The 27,279-nt window shown below is 46.1% G+C and overlaps 1 protein-coding gene across 2 annotated transcripts in view; it reads right to left on the reverse strand.

Annotated features, from left to right (window-relative positions):
* The window catches only part of SYN3 (synapsin III), a 412,466-nt gene that overhangs the window by 58,283 nt on the left and 326,904 nt on the right, over nucleotides 1–27,279 (reverse strand). For both annotated transcript variants that reach the window (XM_027107476.1, XM_027107477.1), the window contains one exon: nucleotides 11,496–11,558. In XM_027107476.1, the coding sequence (XP_026963277.1) occupies nucleotides 11,496–11,558 (63 nt within the window). The remainder of the gene's footprint in view (nucleotides 1–11,495; nucleotides 11,559–27,279) is intronic.

Consider the following 27,279-nt stretch of genomic DNA (forward strand, 5'->3'; position numbering starts at 1 on the left):
CATTATGGTAACTATCTTGACCCGGTGAGCATCTGAGTTCAAGTCCTCTGAGCGTGTAGAGCAGCATGCGGGTCACTGGGCATCTTGTTAAAATGCAGCATCTGATTCAGCAGGTCGGAGGATATGTCTGTGCTCTGCATTTTTAAGGGGCTCCCAGGTGACGCTGAGACTGCTGGTCCTTCTACAAAGGTCCCACTTTGAAGAGAAGGTTGTCAAGGAGCTCAGGCCTGTCTGACTCAGGGGCTACACTCAACTTGGCTCATCACCCAGCACATCCCCATAGGTGCTCTTGCTGCTGCTCCCTTATCCCTCAGAGTGGCTGGAAGTCCCAGGCTCTTCTCTTCAGCTGCTGGTAGCCCCTGCCACTGACCCACTCAATCCTCAATAGAACCATTTTCCACAAGCGTCATGATATGGGAAAGCCTGAACAGCATTCATTGTCCCACGTGGCCTCCCTTGCATCTTATGGCCTCACTACTGGAGGATGGAGTGTTGGTGTGAAGGTTTCTTGGGGCTGGGGGCCAGTAGTCAAAGTGAGAGGACAGGTTCTGCCAATAGTGTTCATTTGTCTGGAGGCTAGGTAGAGGATGCTGATAACTGTGTGTAAGTGTCTGCTCACCCTGCCCCCAAACACACACACTCTCTTCTCTCTCCAAAACGCAGTAAGCCCACTGTTTACATCCTTCTCTGGTTTCCTCCCACAAACAACCCTGCTGCTGCCACCTGTTGGCAACAATGCCAGCTGCCTCCAAGTGGATTTATTTCCAAGAAGCCAGAGGTGTGGCTGGTCTAATCTGCGGGAAGCAGGGTGGGAGGCTGGCCTGGGCTGCGGCTGCAGTGAGCAGGTGGCATCTGCTTGTTTCAGGACATCACTTCTACTGCCTGCTGATAGTGACAATGGGCTGCGCCTGCACATTTTGGCTGAGGAAGACCTCAGTGGACACACAGGCTGTGTTCCAGGTGGGCTGGCAGAACTCTCTGGAGGCTTCCCTTCCCTGGCATGGGTGCCAGGACCAGGGGAAAGAATGTGCAGCCTTCCCAGCACACAATGTGCAACCTTGTGCCCAATCATTTCGCCTCCTCGATCTCTGCTGGTCTCATCTGTTAAATGGGTATCATGATAACCACACCCTCATCAGAAGACTGTTGGAACCTGAGCAGGCTCCCAGTGTGGATGAATTTTGTAAATTGCACGTGACTGTCTAATGTTGGGGGAAAAAGTATGGAGCTGGTCATCAAGTTGTGGAAAATTATACAGAGTACCCCCCAACAGGCGATGTGTGCCCCCTCCTCTTTTGGGGAGACTCCTAGGGAATGACTTCTCTGGCCTTTCTTGCATACTATGCCAGGATGGGTCAACAGACGTTGCCAGGAAAGGAGAGAAAAGAAAAAGGAAGTACTGTTTTTCAATGTTTGTCAGCTCAAAAATATTCTGTTTTCCATGGAGGAGTGGTGTGGTCAGTGCACACAAGAGCAGGTAATTTATTCTTTCCAGATGAGTCTGTTCCTGTGTCTCTGTCCCTCGTGACAAAATGGGGCCTGTGATTGGGGGTGTACACTGTTTTTAAGACACAGTGCCAGGGGGTGATATTCTTCCTTTTCTTCTTCTCATTCTCTTGCACAAGGGTTCTTATTCTTGGCTTCAGGCCTGGGGTGAGATCAGTCCAGCAGACAACAAGAGCAGTTCATATGCAAAGGTCAGTGCTCGTCTCCAAGGTACTGACATGTTTCTTGGGTGGAACCCTGTGAAATTCTTCATAAATCAACTCTCCAATTAAGTTGGCTGGTCGCCTTATGATGGGAAGAGGTGATTCCACCAGGGCGTTCCTGAGGGTCCCAGGCAGCAGGAAGAAAAGAGCTGAAGAACCTGACAACCTCAGTTCGAATCCCGCTTCCGTCATTTACCTGTGACTTTAAGCAAAACAACTCTTGGAACCTCTGGAAAGCTGGGATCAGAAATAGCTCTCAGGGCACCTTTGAGGGTTAGAGATGTTGAAGGCACTTATCCTGCTGCACCAGCTGGTGTACCTTTGTTCATCCCATCTGATCTGCTTTGAGTTATCCCAGAGAAGGCAAGGAATTCGCACCAGGTCACAATGCTAGCTGACGGCGGAGCCCAGACCAGACCCAGTGAGGGCTAAGTCCAAAGCCCACACCCTTCCTCGTTTTCCTCTCCGCCTCACCTCCGCATGGCGCTTCATACTTTTTAAGGCACTTCTACTCGCTAGCTCTTCCGAGTGATTGGTGAGGAAAATCGTGTATATTTGACATATTTGGCGCCCTGCACTTATGTGTTTAAATGACTTGCCCAGGTGGATACTGTGGGCCCCAGGGAGTGCAAGGCTGGCAGGAGGACCCAGGTTTCCTGAACCCAGGCCAACCAAGGATGGTGTAAATATGCGGGGATTGGCAGTGTAAGCGTCACCAGTAGAGATCTCAGCCTTAAACCCTCGTAAGGAAAACGAGTTGATGATCCAGGTGATGTCATCTTCAACATGACAGATGTCAGGCTGGACAGAGTCATGAAATAACTGTTTTAGTTTGCTTCTGTTTGTGCTTAGAATTGTGGCAGTTTGGCATCCAAAGGAAGAAAGAGGCCCTTAGGACTCTACAGAATATGTGTGTTTGTGTGTGTGATATATACACATATGTACACACACACACAGAGTCCATTCTCATTATTCACAGTAGTTACATTCTGTAACTTTGCAGCAAACACTGAATTAGCGAATCCTGAGCCACTGCTCCTAGGGTTCGTTTCCTGCAAGCCTATGGTCACATTTTCATCAACTCATCAATATATCATCTTGTTATGTGTGCTTCCTTTTAAAGACAACTTATTTAATATATATGGTTGATGCATTAACATCGAACTCATAGCCAACAACACCATAACTCATACGTGAATGAAGCTTATCTAACACATACATTTTTTTCCATAAGAAACATCACAGCCTGCTTGGGGTTAGCAACACCAGACAGCACTTCAGCCCTACGCTTGGGAGTCATTTTAAACAATGAAATCACCAACACAAGGGACAAAAATGCAAAAGCGTGGCACTAAATACACCAAGAAGAGGACACTTGTTTACGAGCTGAAACAAGAAGAGTGTTTCCTGCTCGACATCAGTTGGGAAGGAACACGCAAATTATTCACCGCTCTGCACGTGTCTGTGAATGACCACGAAAACACTATGAGAATTGATTCTGGGGTGACGAATATATTCCTAGTGAGTAGGTGAATTCAGAAATACAGAATCCATGAATAATGAGGATCGAGAGTATTTATCGTGCTTATAGAGAGGGCAACCTCATGCCAGAGGCTCTGAGATGCAGAGCACAGTGTTTACAATTTTCACTACGGTGTAAAGGACAGATGGAAGCCCCTTAAGGGCCCATTTTGTTCAAGAGAAGCAGAGAGTAAAGGAGGCAGTGGTCATCTGCGGGGTGGGGGGGACTTGGTGGGTGGTGGAGTTGAGAGGGAGGCTGCTGGAGGGAGTGTGTGTCCCTCTCTCCTCTCCTCCTACACAGCTTGGCAGCGGCCCTGAACACTGCTTGCCCGGCACGCCTTGCAGGCTGGAGCCCCTCCCCCGCTCTCACTTGATTCAGCTTCTGCTGAGCATGAAACACAGAGTGACTTTCCTCCCTGGTGATCTCCCAGGTGCTGGGGAGCACTTGATTTCTTAACTGTTCCCCTGGGTTCCATTCTCCCATTTGCTCATTTTCTAGCCCTTTCTCTCCATTACCGTGTTATCTGGCCACCTACTCCCACTTTAAAAAGTGGACAGTGCTGGGAAGTCTTATTAAGTGAGTCAGCCTGAGGGAAGAGAGCAGAGTCCACGTCGCAGGGAGCTGATGACAGCAGCAGCCCTGGGCAAGCAGGGGTGTGCAAGATGCCGGGGCGACTGGAAAACAGTGCATTTAGGAGCTGCCACCTGGTCCCTCCAGAACAGACAGGCTGTCTGCCAAGGCGCCTCATCCCTGTCCCTCATCACTCCAGGCTCCTCTTAGTAGAACAACAAACCCTGGCCAAGCCCGCATCTGGGCTTACTAACCTGTGACCATGGCAGTGCCCTTTACCTCTCACTGAGCTTAGGAGCCAGAGCCAGACTGCCCAGGGTTGAACCCCATTCCACCCCTTACTCCCTGCGCCTCAGTTTCCTCATCTGAAAAGTGGGGATACCCACAGTATCTTCCTCATAGGGTGGTTCTGAGAGGATAGTAGTCAATGAGTAATTTATAAAGCACTTAGAACAGTGCCTGCACAGAGTAAACTCCATAGAGCATTAGCTTTTATTATTATTCTGGCTATTATTACTACTACTTTTCTTATCTGTAAAGTATGCAATGGGGTTGAATAATCTCAAAGGATTTTCTTTCCCTTCCTGTTCTGTTACTGGGGATGCTTCCTCACTATGTGGCCTTGGGCAAGACCCTTCTCCTCTCTGGGGCCTCAGGTTCTTATCTTTTAAGTGGGGTGCTGGGACTTAAGTCCTGAAGGTCTGTGAATTTATGAAACAAGGATAAGGTGACGCCCAGGGTGGGGTTTGCGTGTTATCTTGGCCTCTCCTGGGAATGCTGGAATCCCGTTTTCCTTACTTTAAGAATTTACCCAGAATTTAATTCTCCTTCCCTTTTTGTCTATTATGAGCAACTGCTTATCTCATCTTAGTTGAGATAAGCAGTTAGGTAATCAGAGTAATAGTTTATGTTTGTAGTGAGTTTTTAAAGCTCCCATTCACTGAGTGTTGACCAGGCACCTTCCTAAGCCTGGGCTGATTGATTCTATCATCAGTACAATTCCAGGAGGGAGATTATTGTCCCCATATTAGAGATGAAGAAATTGAGGCACGGAGAGGTTAGGCAACTTGCCCAAGGACACACAACTAGTAAATGGTTAATCCAGATTCAAACCAGAAACATGCTTTCAGATTCTACAAATGCTACCCCCACACTATACTGGCAGTTGGCCTTGAACTTGACCTCTATGATAATAACAGATATGCCATTCCTTTCAATAGACGGCTCATAGTATTGATCAAAACCAGATTCTTTTCATTGGAAGATACTGTAGCAGTCACCTTCAGGGTATGTTAAACTTTGGCAGGGTCATGGGCCCCTGTGAAAAGGTGGAAGAAGCTATGTACTCCTTTCCCCCAAAAACATTCATATCCCATCCACACATAAACATACGCAGATGTGTCTCAGTTTTACGGGGTTCAAACATCTCAGGCTAAGAATCTCACATAATACTTAAATTCCCTTGAAACTCTCCAGTAAGTATTCATCTTTGCTCCAGTTCTGCATTGATGAGAACTTCCTACACAAAGGGGCTCTTCATTCCATTAATATTCACCTCTGATTGTCAGAAAGTTGCTCTTTCAATACAACCCTCATGCATTTCCCCCTGACCTTGGTCCCATTTTTGGCTGCTACATGTTATATAGAAGCAGCCCAGCTTACCTTCCCAGGACAATTCTCCATGTTTCTGGGGACGGTGGCCCCACTGTCTCTAGCCCTCCTAGCCTGGATGCCTCTGCCCTCCATTGCTCAGTTCATTTTCCCCTGGACATACTCATGTGTCAATGGCTCTTTCAAACATCCGGAACTGGTTTACAGCCCAGAACCGAATACAATGTTCTAGCCATGGAGGAATCAGTGCAGTGCAGGACTCTCACTTTACTTTGGAAATCAGATCTCCATTAATATGTCCTAAACAAGGTTTAGAAAACCTTATTTTATTTTGAAATATAACACACATAGAGAATTGCCCAGTATAAAAATGACAGTTCAATGAGCTGTCAATCACAAAGCAAACATCCACATAACTACTACCCAAGTCAAGAACTAGAACTTGGACCACTCCTGCTGCATCCCAATGACCACACCTCCCTCCTCCACAAAGGTAACTTCTATTTTTTTATGGTAGTAATTTTCTTGCTTTTCTTAAAAGTTTTATCACCTTAATATGTATCCCACTTAACACTACAGTTTAGTTTCCCTGGTTTTGAATTTTATATAAATGAAATCATATAAATAGGCATCCTTTTGTACCTGACTTATTTCATTCAATGGTGTATTTGTGAAATTCATGCACGTTGTTGTATATAGTTGTAGTTCATCCATTTTCACTGCTGGAAATTTTCCATTTGTCTGAATATACTGCGATTTATTTATCTATTCTATTTCTAATGGACACATGGACTGTGTCCAGATTTTGGTAACTATGAATAAGCTGCTATCAACACTGGAGCACACACGCATGCATTTAGGTTGGGTATACCCAAAAGAAGAACTTCTGTGTAACTTCAGCTTAGTAGATGATAACAATCTGTATTCCAAAGCAGCTGTATCAATTGACACTTTCACTAGCTCTGTGTTTGTGTTCCAAATGTTCCATGTCCTTGCCAACACTTAGTATTATTAATCTTTTTAGTTTGAGCTAGTCTGGTGGTTATATAGTGGCATCTCATCATAGTTTTCATTTGTATTTCCCTAGTGATGAATGAGGTTGAGCCCATTTTCACCTATTTATTAGGTGTTTATGGATTAGAGCTTTTGGCAACTCCTTACTCATCTGATTCACATTGAACTTGCAGCCAAATAAAATATAGTCTCTGACAGAGGATGCTGTTTAGTCACATCTCCCCTATTGACTTCAATTGGATTTTGGGTTCTCAGAGCAGGTTCAAACATTCTTAATAATAATGACAGCTAATATTTATTGAGTGCCTATTGTGTTCCAGGCACTGAACTATGTGTTTGACATGAATAATGTCTCTTAATCTTCACAACCAGCATATTAGCTTGATACTATTAATATCCTCCTTTTACATAAGATGATGAAACTAGGGTTGGGGAGGGTAAGTAACTTAACCTAAGGTCTCACAACTAACAAGTAGATTCAAATCAACACCCTTAGCCACTATAACAAACTGCCTCGCAAAGTTGGAAACATGTGACTACAATTGAAAAAAAACCTTTAAAAATGGTTAAGTACTGAATAAAAAAATGGATATGTAACTGTCAAATGGAGAAAAATCATTGCAAAGTATGACAAAGGATGAATGTCCTTAACGTGCGAAGAGTTTTTACAAATTAAGGAAAGGACACGCATCTCAATTAAAAAACGGTGAAAAGTTTCTTGAGTCAGGTAAATCTGGAAAATTCTGCACAAGTTTTCATGTTCTTGTACCCCTAGGAGGTATATGAGCAAATTTACGACTCTAAGAAGTTCTGCACTAAAAACCTACTTTAACATGGAATTTTCGTATTTGACTAAAATAGTCTTTAGCATAGTCCTTTGGAACAGACTTTGAAACGTGTTGAACTCCATAATAACCACTGCTTCCTCTGGTTTCTAGTCTGGTAAAACTTTCCACAAAGGAAATGAAATTAGTTTTGTCCAGGGTTTCTTAACCTTGACGCTCTTGACATTTTGGGCTGGATAATTCTTTGTTGTAGGGGGCATTTTAGGGTGTTCAGCAGCATCCTTGGCTCCCACCAGGTAGATGCCAGATGTCCCTAGCACTTCCCTCACCCCCAGTTGTGACAACCAAAGCTGCCTCCAGACATGACCAAATGCCCCTGGGGGAAGAACACCACCCTCTTAAATTGGTCTAGCCTTACTGGTTTCTTAGAACTCCTGGTGTGTCCCACGATTACCTCCTAACTATCTAAGTGCTCCCCAAACTGCACAGCGTTTCACTATATTTTGATTTCTGTGCCTTGTGACATCCACTATTCTTTGTTTTAATAAAGAGGGTATTGGTCCATCTCTTGTCTTCGAGTCTTTCTTGTTTGTTAGAACTCCTTAAATCTCCAGGCACACCAAACCATGCAGTTACCCTGACAGGGAACTTCTTTCCATCCCTTAGGTGGAATTAAGTTCCTTCCTTCAATCTCCACACTCCCTGCACAGCCTTCTATCAGATCCTCAGCACATCTTATACTTATTTACTTATGTGGTTGTCTCCTCAGTTTCTTGAGAGCAAGGACTGGGTCCTATTCATCCTCCGATTCTTAGCACAGAGTAGGTACGAATTCATATGTGTGAACAGAGAAGCAAAATATAATTGAGGAGGGTCAGGAATTTCAATCATGGGATCCTGGGTGGATTTCCAGTAAGACTGAGTTAATTGACAGCCTCTTCACCAGTTTCCTCCTAGAAATGTTCTCCTTGCTTCTCTCCAGACAGACAATCTTCCTTCTGGAGAGAAACTGGAGGTACTGTAGAAGATACCGTTCTGTTTTTCTCCCCCTCAGCCACGAATATGACATCATTTGCTCAGTCGGCATGTCCAGGCCGTTGCTGATACTTTTCTCATTCCAGACAGAAGGAGAAAAGTCCTTTCCCCTTGATCTCAGCATTTTTGCAAACCTCAGTTTATTCCAGCGGGTGACACTTCTTATCCTCGGAGATGTGGCCTCCTTTCCATGTTCTGGGAGTTCCTTTTGGGCTTGAGTTTCTCAGAGGCATCCCCTCCCCCGACATTGCGTCAGTCTCTTTAAGTATTTCCTTCTTTTTATTTCCTGTCTGGGATTATTTTAAGCTTTAGAAACGGAATTTAATTCTTGGGAACCCTCTAACTTTACCAAAGCTGTCCAAGATGGCGACAGTAGGCGGAAAGAAAGGGACAGGTTTGAGAAACATTAACAAAAGGGCAAGTGACAAGACCTGATGACCATTGGGACACAGGGGAGGGGAGATGACTCCCAGATTTCTGTTTCAAGACAACGGAGGGACTGGTGGTTCCTGTTGTAGAGATGGTCCCAGGAAGAGGAGGAGGATAAAGATGAGGAAGGAGGGCGGGCTGTCTGAAAACAAAATGGACATGGTCTGGGAAGTTCAGAGTCGGAGGTTTCCATGGGGCATGCAGTGGAGATGTAGAGGAGGTAACTGGGTATAAGAGCCTGATGCTCTGCATAGGAAATGTGACTGGGGGGCTGTTGGTGTGTAGATGGGAGCTGAAGCTGAAAGAGCAGACGAGAGCTCAGATGGCGTGTGCTGATGGAATAGATGCGGCTAAAGATGCAGCAGGAAGGAAAGCCCTTGAAGGAGACTGTGAAGGATGGGTCAGAGAGAGAGCAGAGAGCCAGGAGAGGGGCATGAGTTTCAGGGCAGAAAGGATGGCCAGCAGGTTTAAATGATGTAGAAAGGTAAATTCAGCTATGGACAGAAAAGTGACAGCTGAATTAGCAGCAGAGGGTCATTGAGGACCATGGGGAGGGCAGCCTCAGGAGTGGAGGGAGCTATAGCCAGATGACAGGGGATGGAGGAGGGGTTGGGAGAACAGGCAGTGGGGAGCAGACTTAGGGTGGCATCTGAAGAGGGAGTTACTCATTTATCCACTCGACCAACAAACTGAGAGGCTAGGGGTACACCAGGAGCCATTCGGAGCCGTAGGTGCAGTAGTGGGCAAACAGGTAAAAATCTCCGCCCTCACAATGTGTCCTTTTCAGGGAGAGGTAGTATGGCGGGAGGATTAAAAAAATTTTTTTTCTTCCAGTTTTACTGAGATATAATAGACAAGGATTCATTTTAAAGGTGGTTATAAGAAGTATCATTGTTTGTGCAAACTATTACATTTAGAATGGATAAACAACAAGGTCCTAATGTATAGCACAGGGAACTATCCTCAGTACCCTGTGATAAACCGTAATGGAAAAGAATATGAAAAAAGAATGTCTATATGTGTATAACTGAGTCACTTTGCTCTACAGCAGAGATGGGCACAGCATTGTAAATCAACTAGATTTCAATTAAAAAAAGTGTCATCATTTGTCAGATGAGGCCAAGAGAAGTTAGATGGCAACCTGCTCCACTTCACACAAAGGTCAGAGCTGAGGTCACGCCCTGACCTGCCTGACTCTTTCCATCCTTTGCTGCTTGAAGGGGTTGAAGTTTAGGTGGAAAGAGGTGATGCAGAAGGCATAATGGGGTGGGAAGAATGAAGGTGCAGGGTGTAGGGTTATTCGTGGCTGGGCTGGGCCTACACAAAGCAAGGTTTCTACTGGCCCCTGCTGTCCTTTATCTAGGACGCCCGGGCTGGGCCTTGTGCATGGGCTCAGGTCCTCCAATGGGGACGGCAGGCACTGAGATCCACATGTTCTCACACGGTTCTGCCTGAGCCAGAAGCTTGAGAGGTGGCCTGTGGTAGCCCCCGACACTTCCCCATCCCCACTCCCCTTATTTAGGAGTGAATCTCCAGAAGGCCAAGCACTGATCAGTATCCCTCCATGAGATTTATGCAGAGATGCTGGAAAGAGACATGGTCTTCCTTCCTCTGGGACGGTGAGCTTAGGGACCAGAATGGGCCACCCACAGCCATCTATCTCGACTATTTGAAGAAACAACAAGTAGAGATAAACAGAGCCAAGAGCTCTGATATCATTTGAGCTCCTGGATCCAGCTCTGCCTGAATCTATCAAGAACTATTCCAGACTTCCTGATCCTTGAACCAATGAATTATCTTTTGCCCCCTAATTTGATTTGCGTTTCTACACTTGCAACTGCAAAAATCTGACAAGTACAATTTGCCATAATATGTTGTAACTGAGCAGGACCCTATAAGGCCTTCCCAGGACAGACTCCTCGCCCATATCTTCTGCTGTAGCTCCTCTCTGAAGGACCTAGATAATAGTATCTGATGCACACTTCTTGGGTTGTTTTACAGATGCTAAAACCACCACCAAATGGAAGAAATGAACTATCTGATGATCATGAGTCCCCAGACCTACTGGTGCCTAAGGACTGATCATGTTAACCACTCTGTTACCTCACCATCAACCAATCAGAGAATTGTGCATGAGCTGATGACATTCCCTGCGACCCCCTCCCTCACCTGGCCTTTAAAAATGCTCTGCTGAAGCCTTTCAGGGGGAGTTCGGGGTTTTAGAGCAGGAGCCACCCGTCCTCCTTATACTGGCACCTTTACAATAAAAGCTGCACTTTCCTTCACCACAACCCAGTGTCAGTAGATTGGCTTTACTGCACGCGGGTGAGCGGACCCAAGTTTGGTTCGGTAGCAGCGTCAACTGTGACTATGTAAAATATGTTATTTCCTTTTGTAGAAACTGACTCCAGGGGCTTCCTCCTGGGAGCCATATGCATTTGCCACCTTCCAGGTGCTAACGCTGCAGGTGATAAAGAGATGAGTAAGACATGAGCTTACACGTAGCTGTGGAGATGATGACAGGAACAGAAGAATCACCATCTGCAAAATGCTTTACACCTATTTCTCTGAATTCACAATGACAGGAAACAATTAGCCAGGTAGGGTTTGGCTAGTATGGCCTGAGCTGGAGAGATGCTCCGTGGGAGCTCAGAGAAAGGTGGGCTGGGGAGGAGAGGGAGTGAATTTTGGTCTCCTCTAATACTCTGATCTGGGTGGCTGGGCTCAGGTGGGGGTGATGGGGGATACAGGGAGAGGAGAACAGGTAGTCTGGGGAAGCCGTGTGAGTATTAACATAAGCGGAAGAGCTGCTTCTCATACCTTTCCCATTCCGGCGTGGGCGTGTCCCAGCTTGACCACCACAGGGAAGTGTGGGGCTGTGAGCTGAAAGAGACAAGAAGAAATTACTCATTAGCATCCCAGAGCATCACCACCAAGACATTGTTCACTGCCTGTTCTGTAGAAAGGTATGGTCATCTGATATCACCAGCAATCCCCAAAAGAATGCTTGGACAGATGGTCATCTCTCTGTGGCTTAAACACCCTAAATGACATTGCTTTCAGCTTCCAAAGGAAGCCCCGAGCTCCTAAAACCAGGCTGCCTGGGGCATCCACCAACCTGGGGAGAATGCAGAGCAGAGCAAACTGACTGGCTTCAAATCCTGGCTTTACCACTTGTGCAACCTCAGATAAGCTACCACATGGATCTGTGCTTCAGGGTCCTCATCTGTAAAATGGGGATGATGAGTATCCATCCCACAGGGTTGCTATGAGGATTAAATGAGTCATTACATATGAAGGCTTTACATTGTAAACACTCAATGAATGGCAGCTTAAATATTCCTGTCTTGGCTCTGCCTTGTGTGATTCCCGACAACAGCCTTCATGTATCTGGAAACTCTCATTCCCTCCCCCAAGCTCTCTCCAGGCCACGCTGTGAGTTCTCTTAATGATAGCGGTCATGCTACAGCACAAGCATTTATGGGCTGCGCTGTGTGGGTGCTGTGCTGAGCAACTGCCCTGGGTCATCTCCTTCAGAGAGCAACGGGGCAGCAGCCTGTCCTGGTTGGTTCCCTGTTGCATCCCCAGCCATTAGAACACTGCCTGACCCAGGGAAGGTGCTCGATATGGAATCTGTGCCTTCATCAGTCCTCTGAGCAAGACCTACGAGGCATGCATGCCTCTCCCTATGATACAGAGGAGGAGAGGGGCTCAAATGGTTAGGTGCTCCCCCATGCCCACGCTTACTCAGCTAGCAAGTGAGGGGACCAGGTTTGAACCTAGGCTATGCATTTCCTCCTCATTCTGTTCATGTGTTGTTTGAGATGGGTTTGCTTGGTGTCTAGAAATATATTTGGAATTGCTTGAGGGCAAGGGTTATCCCTTCTCGTTATTTAGTAATAATACCACTCCTCTGACTTGAGCCAGCCCTACCCAGAGGTAATCACGTCCCACTCTCTGTGCTGTGCAGTTGTCTCTTCTGGTGCCTGTCACTCTGTCCTGGATTGCCCCCCGACACTCTGGACGCTTTGAGAGGAGGAACCCAGCTCTTTCCTCCTGGTGCCCAGCACCTAGTCTGACACTTAGGAGTGGCTGTAGCTGCGGCAGAAGGGTCTGCTGTGGGTCACAATCCCACGGGATGGACCTCATCTCATTTTACCACCACAATGGTCCCATGAGGCGAGCAGGGAAGGTATTCTTGTTACCATTTCACAGGCAGAAAATTGAGACTCAAGGAAGCTGCTGGGAAGGGGTGGCGCTGGCTCTTGAACTTAGGTCTGTCAGACTTCAAGCCTGATGTGAATGGTTTCCTCTAAGACCTAGTACAAGGGCTTCCTGCAGTACGTGCTGAATAAAAAATTTTCTCCCTGATTTTAGGCTAAAATTTATCATATCCTGGTGTCTAGAGTTAACAAATGTATCTATTTAAAAAGGGGCAATATTTATTTTTGATTCCAAAAGCAACATGTACTCATTATAAAAAGTTTGTAAAATATAATAAAGTTCTATGTTGTTATGTACAAAGAAGACAATAAAAATCACCCTCAAAATTTGAGCAGTTTTGGTGTATTATCTGGTGGTCTTTGTTTTTTTTTTCAATCTAAATTTTTTCTTTTGATTTGTTCTGTTCTCACAAAATTGGGAGTATGGTGCATACCCAATTTTGCTCGTTGCTCTTTCCGCTTAATGTTATAAGTGGTAAGCAATTCCTGGCAGTAATTACTTGTCAGTTTAAGAGTTATTATGGAATATTTCACATATGAAAGAAGACTTAAAGAGCAATATTGTGGACATTATCTAGCTTAAGAAATAAGCCATTGTCCAAACAGTTGAAGCCCCTGATGTACTTCTTTCTTACCAAATTTCCTTGTATTTATTCATATTTTAACTATTACATATGATTCCCAGTCAATATACATTACACGTGTTAAACTTTATGTAAGTGGCATCAAAAGAACCTATTCTTATCGGGAGATTGGGATCGACATATATACGCTATTGATACCACGTATAAAATAGATAACTAATGAGAACCTACTATATGGCACAGGGAACTCTACTCAGTACTCTGTGGTGACCTAAATGGGAAGGAAATCTAAAAAAGAGGGGAGGGCTTCCCTGGTGGCGCAGTGGTTGAGAGCCCGCCTGCCGATGCAGGGGACGCGGGTTCGTGCCCAGGTCTGGGAAGATTCCACGTGCCGCGGAGCAGCTGGGCCCATGAGCCATGGCCGCTGAGCCTGCGTGTCCAGAGCCTGTGCTCCGCAATGGGAAAGGCCACAACAGTGAGAGGCCCGCGTACCACAAAAAAAAAATAAAAAAAATAAAAAAGAGGGGATATATGTATACATATAGCTGATTTACTTTGCTGTACAGTAGAAACTAACACAACATTGTAAAGCAACTATACTCCCCTAAAAAATTTAAAAAAAAAGAATCTATTCTTTTTTTAAATAATTTAAATTTGACCCTCTACTTTTAAAAAAATCTAAATACATAAGCTTTTTAAAAAATGTATTTTATTTATTTATTTATTTTTGGCTGTGTTGGGTCTTCGTTGCTGCGTGTGGGCTTTCTCTAGTTGCGGCGAGCGGGGGCTACTCTTTGTTGTGGCACGCGGGCTTCTCATTGCGGTGGCTTCTCTTGTTGCAGAGCACGGGCTCTAGGTGCGCGGGCTTCAGCAGTTGTGGCTCGCAAGCTCTAGAGCGCAGGCTCAGTAGTTGTGGCACATGGGCTTAGTTGCTCCTCGGCCTGTGGGATCTTCCCGGACCAGGGATCCAACCTGTGTCCCCTGCATTGGCAGGCAGATTCTTAACCACTGCGCCACCAGGGAAGCCCCCCCACCCCCCGCCAAAAAATCTATTCTTTTACAACTTCGGGGTACATCATGTTTGTGAGGCTCATGTATGTTGATGTATATAGCTCAGATTTATGTTTAACTACTGCAAAGTATTCCACTTTATGAACACTTTGCCATTTGTTCATTTCCTGCTGATGAACATTTAGGTGATTTCTGTTTTTTCCAATTATAAACAATACTAGTAGGGGAATTTCTCCAGGGCACACACACCGGAGCAGAATTGCTGGGGTTGGGCAATGCTTGTCTCAGCTTTGCTAGATATTGTCAAATTGCTCTCCTAAGTGGTTGTACCTGCTTACGCTCTCACGGACAGGAAAGAGAGCCCAACACTTGAGGTCGAAAGACTTAAATTTTACCAACCCAAGGGCTATGAAGTGGAATGAATGGGCGCATTTTCACCAAGTGGCTGTTGTTCCCCGGCAGCATCGTCACACCCAGCCATTCACCCACAGACCCTAGATATCGACTCCCCCTCCCCCAGCAGTCCAAGAACTGCCCAGGTCACTACTGGGGCTTCATCTCCATCACATTTTAAGGTGAAGCTTGAGGTGAGGGGAAACGTTGTGCTCTCTCTTCCTCTCCATCCCTCCCAGCCTGATCATTTCACCACACGCTGACAGGTACTGGAAAGAATTGAATGTTGGAGTTAAACTTACTCTCTGTTTGACCTTGGACTAGATATTTAACCTCTCTGAACCTTAGTGCTCTAATCTGCAAAATGGGGACAATAATGGCCAACTCACAGGATAACTGGGGGAAGAAGAAATGACATAAAGAATGTAGGGTTCCCCTGGTGGTGCAGTGGTTGAGAGTCCGCCTGCCGATGCAGGGGACACGGGTTTGTGCCCCGGTACGGGAAGATCCCACGTGCCGCGGAGCGGCTGGGCCCGTAAGCCATGGCCGCTGAGCCTGCGCATCCGGAGCCTGTGCTCCGCAACGGGAGAGGCCACAACAGTGAGAGGCCCGCGTACCGGTAAAAAGAAGAAGAAGAAGAAGAATGTAAAGCTGCTTAGCACCAAGTGGAGGTTCAAAATCAAAGTGTGAAGTAGAATTGAGAGGAGGAAGGAGATGATTCTAGCTTTGTGAGGCAAGGAGAGAGATAAAGGAAGGCTGGATGATGGAGGAAGGAGAGCAGAGGCTCTAGCTTGGCAGTATTTGATTAATAGCCCAGGAGGGAGTGAAATGAAGCCCAATGAGGGAAAATCAGGGAGCTACACCAGAGTGAGTCATCAGAGGTGATTAAAGCTTGGTAATTTTAATCTGTAAGAACCTTAGTAATCTACTTGCCTACCCCCCATGTTACCATGATGCAGCAGGTAGAATTTCTAGGAATGCTCCCCAAGATGTCCTACCCTAATCTCTGGAGCCTGTGAATGTGATGAGATTGTCATACAACGATTGTTCTATTATATGCACAGGTGACCGTAAAATAGGGAGATTAATCAAATTACAATGAGCCCTTAAAAGCAGAGAACCTTCTCAGGCTGGCGGCGGAAGAGGAAGGCAGAGAGGTTCACAGCATGAGAAAGACTCAACATACCATTCCTGCTCCAGGAGCAGCCCCTGGCTGATAGCCAGCAAGGAACTGGGGGCCTCAGACCTACAGCTGCAAAGAACTGAATTATGCCAATACCAAGAATGAACTTGGGAGAGAACCTTGAGCTCCCGAGGAAAATGCAGGATGCCAGCACCTTGATTTCAGCTGGATGAGGCCCTAAGCAGAGAACCTTGTCACGCCATCCCAGATGTCTGATATACATAACTGTGAGATAATAAAGAGGTGTTCTTTTAAGCTGCTAAATTTGTTAGAGCAGCAACAGGAAACTAATACATGTGTCCTCTTAGATGCTGAAGCCCAAAGAGTGAAGTGGTTGTTTTCATGCCACACAACTGGAGAACCGGTCAAGCTCATGTGTTTTGACTCTTAATCAAGCCCTCTCTCTACCCAGGCACACTTCCTAGGGATATGCATCTCTGGGATACAATAAATGCTCATAAGAATCATAAGAATCAATAAAATAATATTAAATCTAACCAATTCAGTGGGCACTAACTGAATGAGAACTCTGTGGCTGGCTCTGTATTTCATGCTGTGCAGGACACACAGAAGATTGAGACAAGATTTCCTATCTTAGAGAGATGAGCTATGCAATGAAAGACCAGAATAAGCAGCATGGTGGGTAAGTCTGGGCAGGTGGAGTCATGAGCTAGTCTCCATAGGAAAGGAAGACTCAGTGAAGGATTCTGAAGGATGAGTAGTTTGTGGCTGGGTGGAGGGAAGGCTCAGCATTCCTCAAGGGCTGAATGGTGTAGAGTCTTGTGGTCTTCTCATGAAAGGTGTAGAGATTCTTCATGAGCTCTAATGAACAAAGACTCATAGGAAGGGAGGATTTATTTTATGATACTTAATATGAGTTTATCATCAATGAAGTTATTTTGGACATAATTGCTAAGTGGAATGATATATTTGAACTGAGTGCCCTTCTCTAACACTCTTAAATGAAATTGGAGGAACGTATTAATTGTCAAAAACAGTGGGAGTAGAAATTGCATCTGGATTTACAGGACACAGAAAGTCAATCTAGAAACATCTGAGAATTTACAGTAAGGTATTTCAAAGAAAGCATTTTGAGAATATGTTTAAGGCAATGAATTTTCCTGATACCAGGGGAGCGTTTCCTTTGCCATGTTTTGCTTTGGTTGAGAAGAGCATTGTTTTTAGAACCAACTGGCAAGACTCTGGGCTGGTGTTGGGTTGAGGTAGAGGCAATGTGAGGCCAGATTACTGGGGGCCTTCAAAGCTGAAGGGAAGAATTTAGGTTGCTTGAATGGGCTGGGGATATAGCTCAGTTCTGGGACACGAGCGTGACCTGTAAGCTGAGGGAAGGTTAAATTGCATCAGGAGAGGCTGAAGGGCCAGAGACCAGTTTGGAATTAGTTACAACCAACACGAAGTGCCACTGGTTGGGCTTGGACTGGGGTGGGGATGGTGGAGAGGGTGGGGGCACTCCCAAGAGTTCTTCTTTTTTTCAAGTGACACTTTTGAAAAATAGCAATAGTTTCTTCAAATGACCTTAGAAATTCAAGGCTAGTTTTGTCTACGACTTCAGCATCTAGTCAAATCAGTGTTTGCTTTGGCCCACTTTACTTTATAATCCTCATTTAAATGTCCAATTAAAAAAAGGGATACTCTGCAATAATATTAGAGATAGAATTTGAAGTTTATTCACTTAACATTACACCATAAGTTTTCTCCTATTTTGCCACAATCTTTTTTTCTTTTTTTTTTTTCCTTGTATCACTTCCCACCCCAGGTAACTGATCTCACCTTCTTGGTGATTTCTGCCCAACACTTGTCATGCTCCATCTTTGCAAACGTGTATGCACATATATGGTTGAGGTTGATTTTCTTTTAGAAATGGCTCTTTTCACTTCACATCACACCATGTGGACCCCCTTCCCCATGTCAGTAGCTACACTCCTGACCCAATAGTTTCAATAACTTCACAATATTCCACAGGGTACATGGGCTGCAATTCTTTGGCCATTTTCCTGTAATGGACATTTGTGTCATTTTCTTTCTCTCTCTCTGCTACTACAAGGAAGACCACTAAATGTTTTGTTTACATGAGCTTGTAAACTAACATCTTAATATCTAGTGGCCAGGCCAAAAGCTTTTCAAGGGTAGAATCAGCAGAATTTGGAGGCATTCTGATAGGTCTCTGAAGTCATTTGTTAGAGCTCAAGAAATGTCCATGGTACTGCACACTGGGTGAGTCTACTCACCACATGCTCTCCCAGGCTAATGACAACTACACTTACTGAGTGTCTCATAAGGGCCAGGGATGGTTCTAGGTACTTTATATATGTGAGCATTCTTCCCTTTCCCCATGTGATAGATAAGGAATCAGAGGCAAGACATCTGTCAAGATCAGGCAGTTAAGAAGTGGTAGAACTTCTCCACTGCCACCCAGGTCTTCTCCGCACTTTTTCCCTTTCCTTCCCCAAGCTGTTCAAATGGGTTTCAAAGGCCACTCTCATTTCCACTCATCTGCGACATGTCAGCCCCTCCCCGAACACAGACAGGTCACAGAGAACAAAAAACATCTTGTCGGCTATTTTCTCTCTTCCCTTCCCAACAATAGCTTTATTTAGTTCCCCTGGGGATGGCGAGGCCTGCACCAGTCTCTCACAGGCTCCCTGTCCCCGCTCACATGCCCCCGGGGGCTCCAGAGTTCAGCATTGCCCAATGGCGTGAGAGACCTGACATCCTGTTAGAAGGGGCAGATCAATTTTTGAAACCAGAGATCCCCACCCTGATAAGGGCCCTATTCAAAAAGTCTCCCAAGAAACCAAAATAAGTGGGGGTAGCCCAGTGCTCATGCTGGGCGTTCTCTTGGGGGGTTGGAGTCGGGGCAGTGTGAGCCCAGGAAGCGGAGAGCTGGGACCTGAGTGCCCCGGTGCAGTTTCCCAGTGAAGGAGGCACTTCCTTCTACATTCATGACTCTCTGGAGATTTAAATACGTAGTGTCTGGTCCTGGCTAAGTGATGGAGAAAACAAGGCCTGGAAGAGTCTGGAGGAGGAAATCAAGGACCAAAAACAACTGGGGAGATTTCAAGGAGGAGCTGGGCCTCCATTCCATGCCTTGAAGCTCTGCCTGATCTAGTTCTTGCCTACCTCCTCTGCTTCATCCTGTGTTTCTCCCTCCTTCCCACCCCAACTTCTGTCTACAAGCTATGTTCCAACCCATGGGCCTTTCAGTTCTTTACCGAATGGGCCACATTCCCTCCAGCCACAGGGTCTTTGCACATGCTGCCCCTTTTCTCCGAAAGATTGTACCTAGCACTCTTCTAGGCCACCCCTTTTCATACTTGAGGTCTCAGTTGAAATGCTCTATCCTGAGAGAGTGCTTCCCTGGCCACTGGTCTCACGTAGGTGCTTCCTGTAGTCTTCTTTATCACACCGTGAACTCTCCCTTCATAGAGACAGCCACTATTCGTAATTGCACGTTTATTTCTTTTGTGTCCATCTCTCAACTCCCCTGTAGGTGCTCTGACAAAACAAGGTGCTTTGCATGTTTTGTTTACCACTGTATCTCCAGGCTCCGTCCAAGGCCTGGCATACAGTAGACTGTGTATGCAGTGTATTTGTTGGATGGGTGTTACACAAAGCCTTCCATAACACGGAGAGATGTCACACACATACAGGCAGAGTCAGACAGAATTTGGGGAAAAGCTGTTAATAAAGTTGGTTTGCATAGAGGCTTGTTGGGGAAGCAGTGGGAATTAGGGTGAAAATATGGGCAGTGGCAAGCTTGGGGGGCCCTTACACCAGAGGAAGGAATTTAGGACGTATTCTGTGGTCACTGGGCAGCCATTGCGGGTTTGGGTGCAGAGGGTAGACACAGACAAAGCAGGTTCAGGAAGACTCTTCTGGAGGCTGTGTTAACAACAGTTCCCACTTTTGGAGCACTTACAGTATACCACGCATGGTGCCAAGCACTTTACATATATCGCCTCATTTAAATCTCTTGACCCTTCTATGAGGTAGCTCCTATTTTTAGCCCCATTTTATATACAAGGAAGTGAAGGCTGAGAGAGGTGACGTTTCTTGCCTAGGATCACTTAGCAAGAAAGGGGAAGAAATAGGATTTGGCCAGAGCCCACTGTCCTGCTGCTGCTTCTGGAAAATCACGTTATCCATCATCAAGGGCTTCCATGTGCCTATATCTGTGTCTACTCACTGACTTTGTTGGAGAGGGTAGGTGGAGGCCAGCAGACTCCTTAGGACATGACTGGCTGCTGTAATAACCAAGCATCTTGGGACATGGTGAGCAGCATGAGCTGTGGAGCCAGAAAGTCCCCAGATTTCACGTCCAGCTCCGACACCTATGCTTATGAGCCCTTGGGCAGCTCACTGGCCACTCTGTGACCCAGTTTCGTCGTATCCCAAGTAAGATCACTTGATGAATTGACATTATAATAGGTGACTGTCACTAAATGGTCACTGCCAGTGAAGAGGCTTAAATCAAGTTTGGGGAATGTCCAAGGCCTGGCACATAGTAGGACAGCAGTCCACACTAGTTCCCATTCCCTTCATATCTGTGATCTCAGGGGCACAGTGACCAGTGTGGGTAGGGGGATATCAAAGGCTGATGGACAGAACTCAGTCGTTCCTGGGACACAGGAATGGGAGAGAAGGGGGGTGATGCCATATTGTCAGCAGGGAACACGATGAAGCTTTGACAGAAATGGAGCAGCCCAGAAACAGGGCTTGTTACAGGCATTTAAAAAGATTCATTTAAAAGAGAGAACAGAAACATCCCGACGGCTGCTTGAAAAACCTTAACCTTGATATGTAGTATCTGACAGAATCTCCTTGGAGTTTAAGCACTGCACACCAAGAAATTTCTGTCTGGCGGGAAGAGAATGGACAAGATGACCTTTGACAATCCTTTCCAATCCTTTAATATTGTGACATCTATAAAATACCACCTAGGTGACTGAAACATGTCACGACAAAACTCCTGATCACAGCTTACAGGGCTCTGTGATCTGGCTCCAGCCTCTTCCCCCAGCCACATCTTACCCATGCTCCCCCATCAGCCTCTCTATCCCAGCCTTACTCGCTTTCTTTCTGACCCTGATACTAGCTTTGTTCCTTCCAGCCACAGGGCCTTTGAACATGCTGTTCTCATTGCCTGGACCACTCTCCCCGCTCCTCCTTTCCATGCATCAGATCACAGCTCCAATGTCACTTCCCTGAGAAGCTGGCACTCACTTTCCTGCCTAGGTCATGGCCCGCTCACCTCTGTTTCTTTCTTAGCACTTTGCCATTTTAAATTTATCTGTATGATTGCTGGGCAAGAGTCTGACTCCCTCACTAGCCGGTAAGCTCCGTGAGAAGCTGTGGGTCTGTGTCTGCGGTTGCTCATCACTGAACCCTCAGGCCTCTCCTGAGTTACAGACCTGCCTCCCGAACCCTGCCTCAGATGGTCCCACAGGCACCTCCAACCCAACACTTCCAAGCAACCTCATGAACTTCCCATCAGAAAGGCTCTCTCCTCTTCCTATATCCCGACCTCAGTCAATGGTCCCACCACTCACCCACATGCCTGAGATGGAGGTCCCGCCTGCCTTCTCCCTTTTTGTATCTGCCCTAGACCCAGGTCTGGCATATAGGAGGGGCCCAGGAAATGTTTGCTGAATGAGGTCTGTGGCCTCACCGCCCAGCTTAATGCTCTCTGCCCTTAGAACCCCACCTCTGAACTCTCTGCATCACCTCCTCCTATTTTAGTGTCTCTTGGAAAAACACTGGTAGCATATTTAGAAAAATTAAACTAAACCTGCCCTACCAAAATACAAACATTCCTTTCTCTTACATTTCCTGTTTCCCTGAGAAATGGAATAGTCAAAAATAAACACACAGATAGGATGGCACTATTTGTCTGAAAATGCACTTTTCTTGTTCTCACCCCTGTGATGTTGATGGCATCGAACAGGCTTGGGCTGCCAGCTCTTCTCCCATGAAGGTTCTCCTGGGTGCTGCCCACAGTTCGGACAACATCCCAGCAAAACCGTGGCTCTGGGAAGGGTCTGCCAAAGACCACCCTGGACTCATGGATATGCGCAGCCATGTGATTTTAAGTCCCCTAGGTTTTCCATCATAATTTACTTTTATTCGCAATCTTGTTCCAGATCCATCTCTAGGTGTGGAAAAGCCCCCTTTACAATCAGATGATCCCTAACATGGAAAATTAATTACTTCAGAAAATAGCTAAATAATAATTGTGCTCCTTCAGTATCTGCATTTCTTTGCTTCAGTTTATGTTCACACTTAATGTCTTAAGATTAAAGATAAATGTAATATTTTGGTTAAAGCTACCTTTGTTGACGCTGCATAGAACTTGCTTACTGAGGGCTACAAGCAAAGGGACATATCATTTCCTCTGGTTCAGGGAAGGGCTATTCGTGGAATGCCATAGAAGGAGGAGGAAGAGCGAACGTAGGCTTTGAAGCCAGACAGAGGAGCTTAAATACTGCTGTATCACTTCCTATTGAAGCACCTTTGGACAACTCAGTTCTCGGGTGGTTCTTTTGTAAGTGGGAATAGGCATACCAGCAATTAAGGTTATTGTGAAGATATGAGTTTGTATGTAAAATACATGCTACATATAGCTGGATTCTTGGCCAGAAATTCTCTGGGGATAATTTGAACTAACATTCATTTAAAATCAACCTAAAACCCCCAAATTACCACCTGATGTAGTCACGGATATTTTTTTTTATTTTCAAAAGTTTTCCTTTTTGTACTATGTATTATAAAAACCTGCTCTGAAATTATTTTAAAAATTATCATTAAATTGAAATAATGGATTGACCTGATATTCCTTATCTATAGAATGACTCTGTACTTATTTTCCTGTGCAGAAATGTACTCAAACTCTGATGACTGCACGCTGCCTGGTTTTTTATCCTGTAAACCTTGCATAACATTTTATTTAATACTGTGAGATCTGACCTACCACAGTTGCAGTGATGGTGTCTTTTTTTTTTTTTAAAAAAAAACAGTTTAATTGAGATAAAATTCATATACCATAAAATTCACCCATTTTAAAGTGTACAACTCAGTGATTGTAGCATATTCACAGAATTGTGCAACCACTATCACTATCTAGTTTCTGAACATTTTCATCGCTCAAAAGAAACCCCATACCCATTACCAGTCACCCCCCATTTGTCCCTCCTCCCAACCCTTGGCAACCAATGGTCTACTTTCTGTCTCTATCGATTTGCATATTCTGGGAATTTCATCTGAATGGAGTCATACAATATGTGATCTTTCGTGACTGGCTTCTTTCATTTAGCCTATGTTTTCAAAGTGCCTCCGTGCTGTAGCCTGTATCAGTACTTCATTCTTTTTTATTGCCTAATAATATCCCATTGTACGAATGGTGCCTGACTTTTAAGTACATCTTGGAATGGGCTAGATGTGTATCTCCAGTGACTGCAAACCATGAAGGCAAATGAATGTCTTAGCAAATTTCAGTGAACAAGGATAATACTTCGGCAACACCATGGATCTGAAATAAATATAATATCCAGTTGGGCATCTTATGAATTTATAATACTTGGGAAGGAGGAGGATTTTTTACTGGTAAAGTGACACTGGCTTGCAGGGATTTGCATCCTGTGTGTGCCAAACCTTGTCTGCCTCATTCCCCACTGTTTCTTCAGCCCTTACAAGCACAGGGCCTGAGCCAGATCATTACTGAAATTTGTCATCCCGTGAACAAGTTGATAAAGACAAGGGCTAAGAGGGGAAAATGTCTAGGGGCCAAAGAAGGAAGTAGCAAGAAATACCAGTACTGGGGACCCATGAGCAGAGTAAGAGAGAGAAAATTATATCTGGTGCTCGCTCCCCCTTACAAGACCACTGCCCCTTCTTGTCTGTAAACCACCTTAATTTTCCAAACCGTCACGGCTAACTTTGAAGCCATTCAGAGAGGAAGCTTTGAGGTGTGGATTTTACAATCCTACCAAAAAAGCTGAAATTGTGATTTTGCTCATATACGTTCATTTTCACATTTATTCATTTGAGCTCCATGAGGGCAAGGCTAGTGTTTATTTTGTTCATTGTTTGCCGAGTACATAGCAAGTGTTCTGTATTTGTTGACTGAACTTATTGAGCGAATGGAGAAACGCAGTGATAAGAGCTGTATAAATCTTGGGTGCTGTTATTATTACCACCACCATCATCATTGTTATGTATAGACTGAGCTGCTTTTAGAGGTGCCCTCTCTCCTGTATTGCCATTCTAGGTGACTGGTTTTCTCTTGGTGTCTCTGCCCTTATTTGGGCCCCACTAGAGCACTGCCCTTTCTTTAGCCCCTCCTTCTCATTTCCTTCTATCTATGGAAGAGGCTGCGGAGAATAGTGAGCACTTAAAGATACAGGTGGCCTGGGCCGAGCACTGGGCTCTACCACTGCTGAGCTGTGTGTCCTTGGGGAAGTTACTTTACTTCTCTGTGCCTCAATTTCTGCATTTATAAACAGGGCTAAAAGTAGTATGTTCCACATAGGTTGTCTCGGGGTTTAAATGACTTAATATACATGAAGCACTTAGCTGGGTACACAGGGAGTGCTAGAATCATGCTCGTTATTGGTATTAGTCATGTTAACACAACGCTATTCTTGCAACTACTGTTTTGTTCCCCTCCCTCACTGCTCTTGACTTTCCAAGAGGGCACCTGCCGGGAGGAATCTGGGCTTCCATGTTAGAGGCTGGTAGGGGTTTAATGGGTTACCCACGTGGCCATAAATCTGCAGCAGAGGAATGTGTGCTGGCAACAGGGAAGGACATCATCAGGTGAGGACTCTGAGCCCAAAAAGAAAGATGGATGAGGGTCAATCCGGCTCTTCCCTGGGCTGGGGTCAGGCAGCACTGCTTGGACACAGGAAAGGGATATGATGACCCTCAAGGGTCATCTCAGCCACCAAGCCCCTCATGCTTCTTCATTACCCTATATCAGGGTCTCCTGCCTGACCTGACAGAGAGATGAGCCCTGTCCCATCCAAGGGGGTCACATGTGGGAAGGGGCCCCCAGACCAATCAGCATAGCAGAGCCCCTTCATTGCCTACAGGGGGGAAACTGAGGCTGAGAGGCAGAGACCCTGTGCAGGTCCCGTCTCCAGCTACCATCCTTTATAGATAAGGAAACCGAGGTGCAGAGAGGAGGCACTTGCCTGAGGCTACAGAACGAAGCTGTGAAACCAAGCCTTCAACTCCGGGGTGAGGGTCCCCGTCTGAATCAGAATTATTTCTGCCCCAGCGCCTGTCTTCTCCACTTAAAAAAATTTCTCTTATGGAACACATGCTGTGCCTGCCCCACGGAAGTGGCCCCTGACTCCAAGGAGCCTTTTATTCTGCAAGTTCCAGACAAATGTTGAAAAACAATTGTTCAGTGAGGAAGGAAGGTTGGAAGCTTAAAAGACACCCCACCCTTTGTCAAGAGCTGATGCTAAGTGCTGATGAGCATTTCTCCTTGGAGCCATGGAACAGCCCTATGAGATGGATGGATGGGGTCCACACACACACAGTCACAGTGAGAGTCAATGGCGGAGCCTCGGTTCCATCCCAGCCCGCCTTCCTTCTAGAGGAAGTGAGAACAACCACCAGTGGAAACGCTGCTCTCGTTTGGGGTCCATGCTACAGGGGAGAGTATGCTGTAATAAAGGAAGAATGCTGGTCTCAAAGGCTGGCTGTTGCTCAGTTTTAAAACCAGCTAACGTCACCTCAGTGTTCACAGAAGATATCAGACAGTCTTCTTTTTCCCACTTGCCTGCAGGCAGTGGAGAATGGGAAGAGGAGGGCCAATCTGGGCTCATTCTTACCCTCCTTTCTACGCTGCACAGCTGGGCCAGGCCGGAGCACCCCTGGTGCTCAGGAGTCGGGGTGGGGAGAAGGGGTGGGTGCCCAGACTGGCCTGGGACAGCATCTCAATGACAAAGCGGGGGGAGCCAACGGGGCTTGGAGTCTCCCTAAGTTGTGGGAGAAGGTGGGGAATGGAGGCAGCTGGAAGCAAAGCCATGAGACACACCTGATACCTGGGTCATGACTGACCTGCAAGATAAGACTTTCCAGAAGGGAGGCTTCTGGGGAATGCTGGGTGACAAGAGATCTGAGCAGTCAGGGGGAGAGGGGAGCAGTCTCTGCACCCAGCTGGGAGGGGGAGGGAGGGGTATCTGTGGATGGGACCCTGTGGGAAGGGTGCAGGGTCCCCAGGCTGCTCTCTGGCTTGGGGGAGGCAGAGGGTGAGGGGTGAGCAGGCCTTTGAGGCAGCACTGCAGCAAGCTGGCCCCCAGCTCTCCACTGCAGGGGCTGCAGCCCAGGATAAGCGGGGGCATTTCCATCATCTCTCACAGAGGGGAAAACTACCAGGACCCGAACAGACCTGGGGCCTTGTGCCAGAGGGCGAGACATGTCTCTGGATGTAGGGGCCCGTTTAAGGAAGGAATCACATTGAGAGATGATAGAGGCCAGCAGTTATGCAGTGTCTACCCATGGTGGACTCCACAGCGGCTGAATAGACACACCTCATTTAATCCTCATGTCGCAGTGCTACCATTGTGCCTAATTTACAAATGAGAAAACTGAGATTGAATTAAATATCCTGCCCAGGTTGGCCAAGGCCAGAGTACAGGCTCTGGAACCAGACTACCTTTCCCAACAGCCCCAGAGACGAAGAGAAGACCCAGGCTACCCTCAAGGGACTCACAGGCTATTGGGGATGGCAGATCTATAAATGAATGATTTCAACTCAACAACGTAAACATTCAAGAGAATTAAGAAGAAAATGCTGTGGAAGCCAAAAAGAGTCAGTGTCACCTGTGGGAGAGGGGGCGTCTGTTGGAAGAGGCATCACGGACCAGCTGGCATTTGCACTGGGCTTTGACGTCAAGCAGGAGTTTGCCAAGCAGAGGAAAGGGCCTTCCATGCGCAAGTATCCACAAGGGAAAGGGCACAAAGGAGGGAAATTTCCTGGAGCACTCAGGAAACATCAGAGCCGACCACAGGGGCAGAAGGTCAGTAGAGGGTGATCCTGGGAGAGCAGGGCTGTCAGGGTTTCACATTCAAGGACCTCACATTTGGGCTCTTTAATGCTCCCTCCAAAGTAAGGATATACACACAGTCATTGTCGTGTGTGTGTGTGTGTGTGTGTGTGTGTGTGTGTGTGTGTGTGTGTG

This window comes from Aethalodelphis obliquidens, unplaced genomic scaffold, assembly GCF_003676395.1.
Source record: "Aethalodelphis obliquidens isolate GAN/ISIS:26980383/991018 unplaced genomic scaffold, ASM367639v1 scaffold8, whole genome shotgun sequence".
Classification (NCBI taxonomy): Eukaryota; Metazoa; Chordata; class Mammalia; order Artiodactyla; family Delphinidae; genus Aethalodelphis; species Aethalodelphis obliquidens.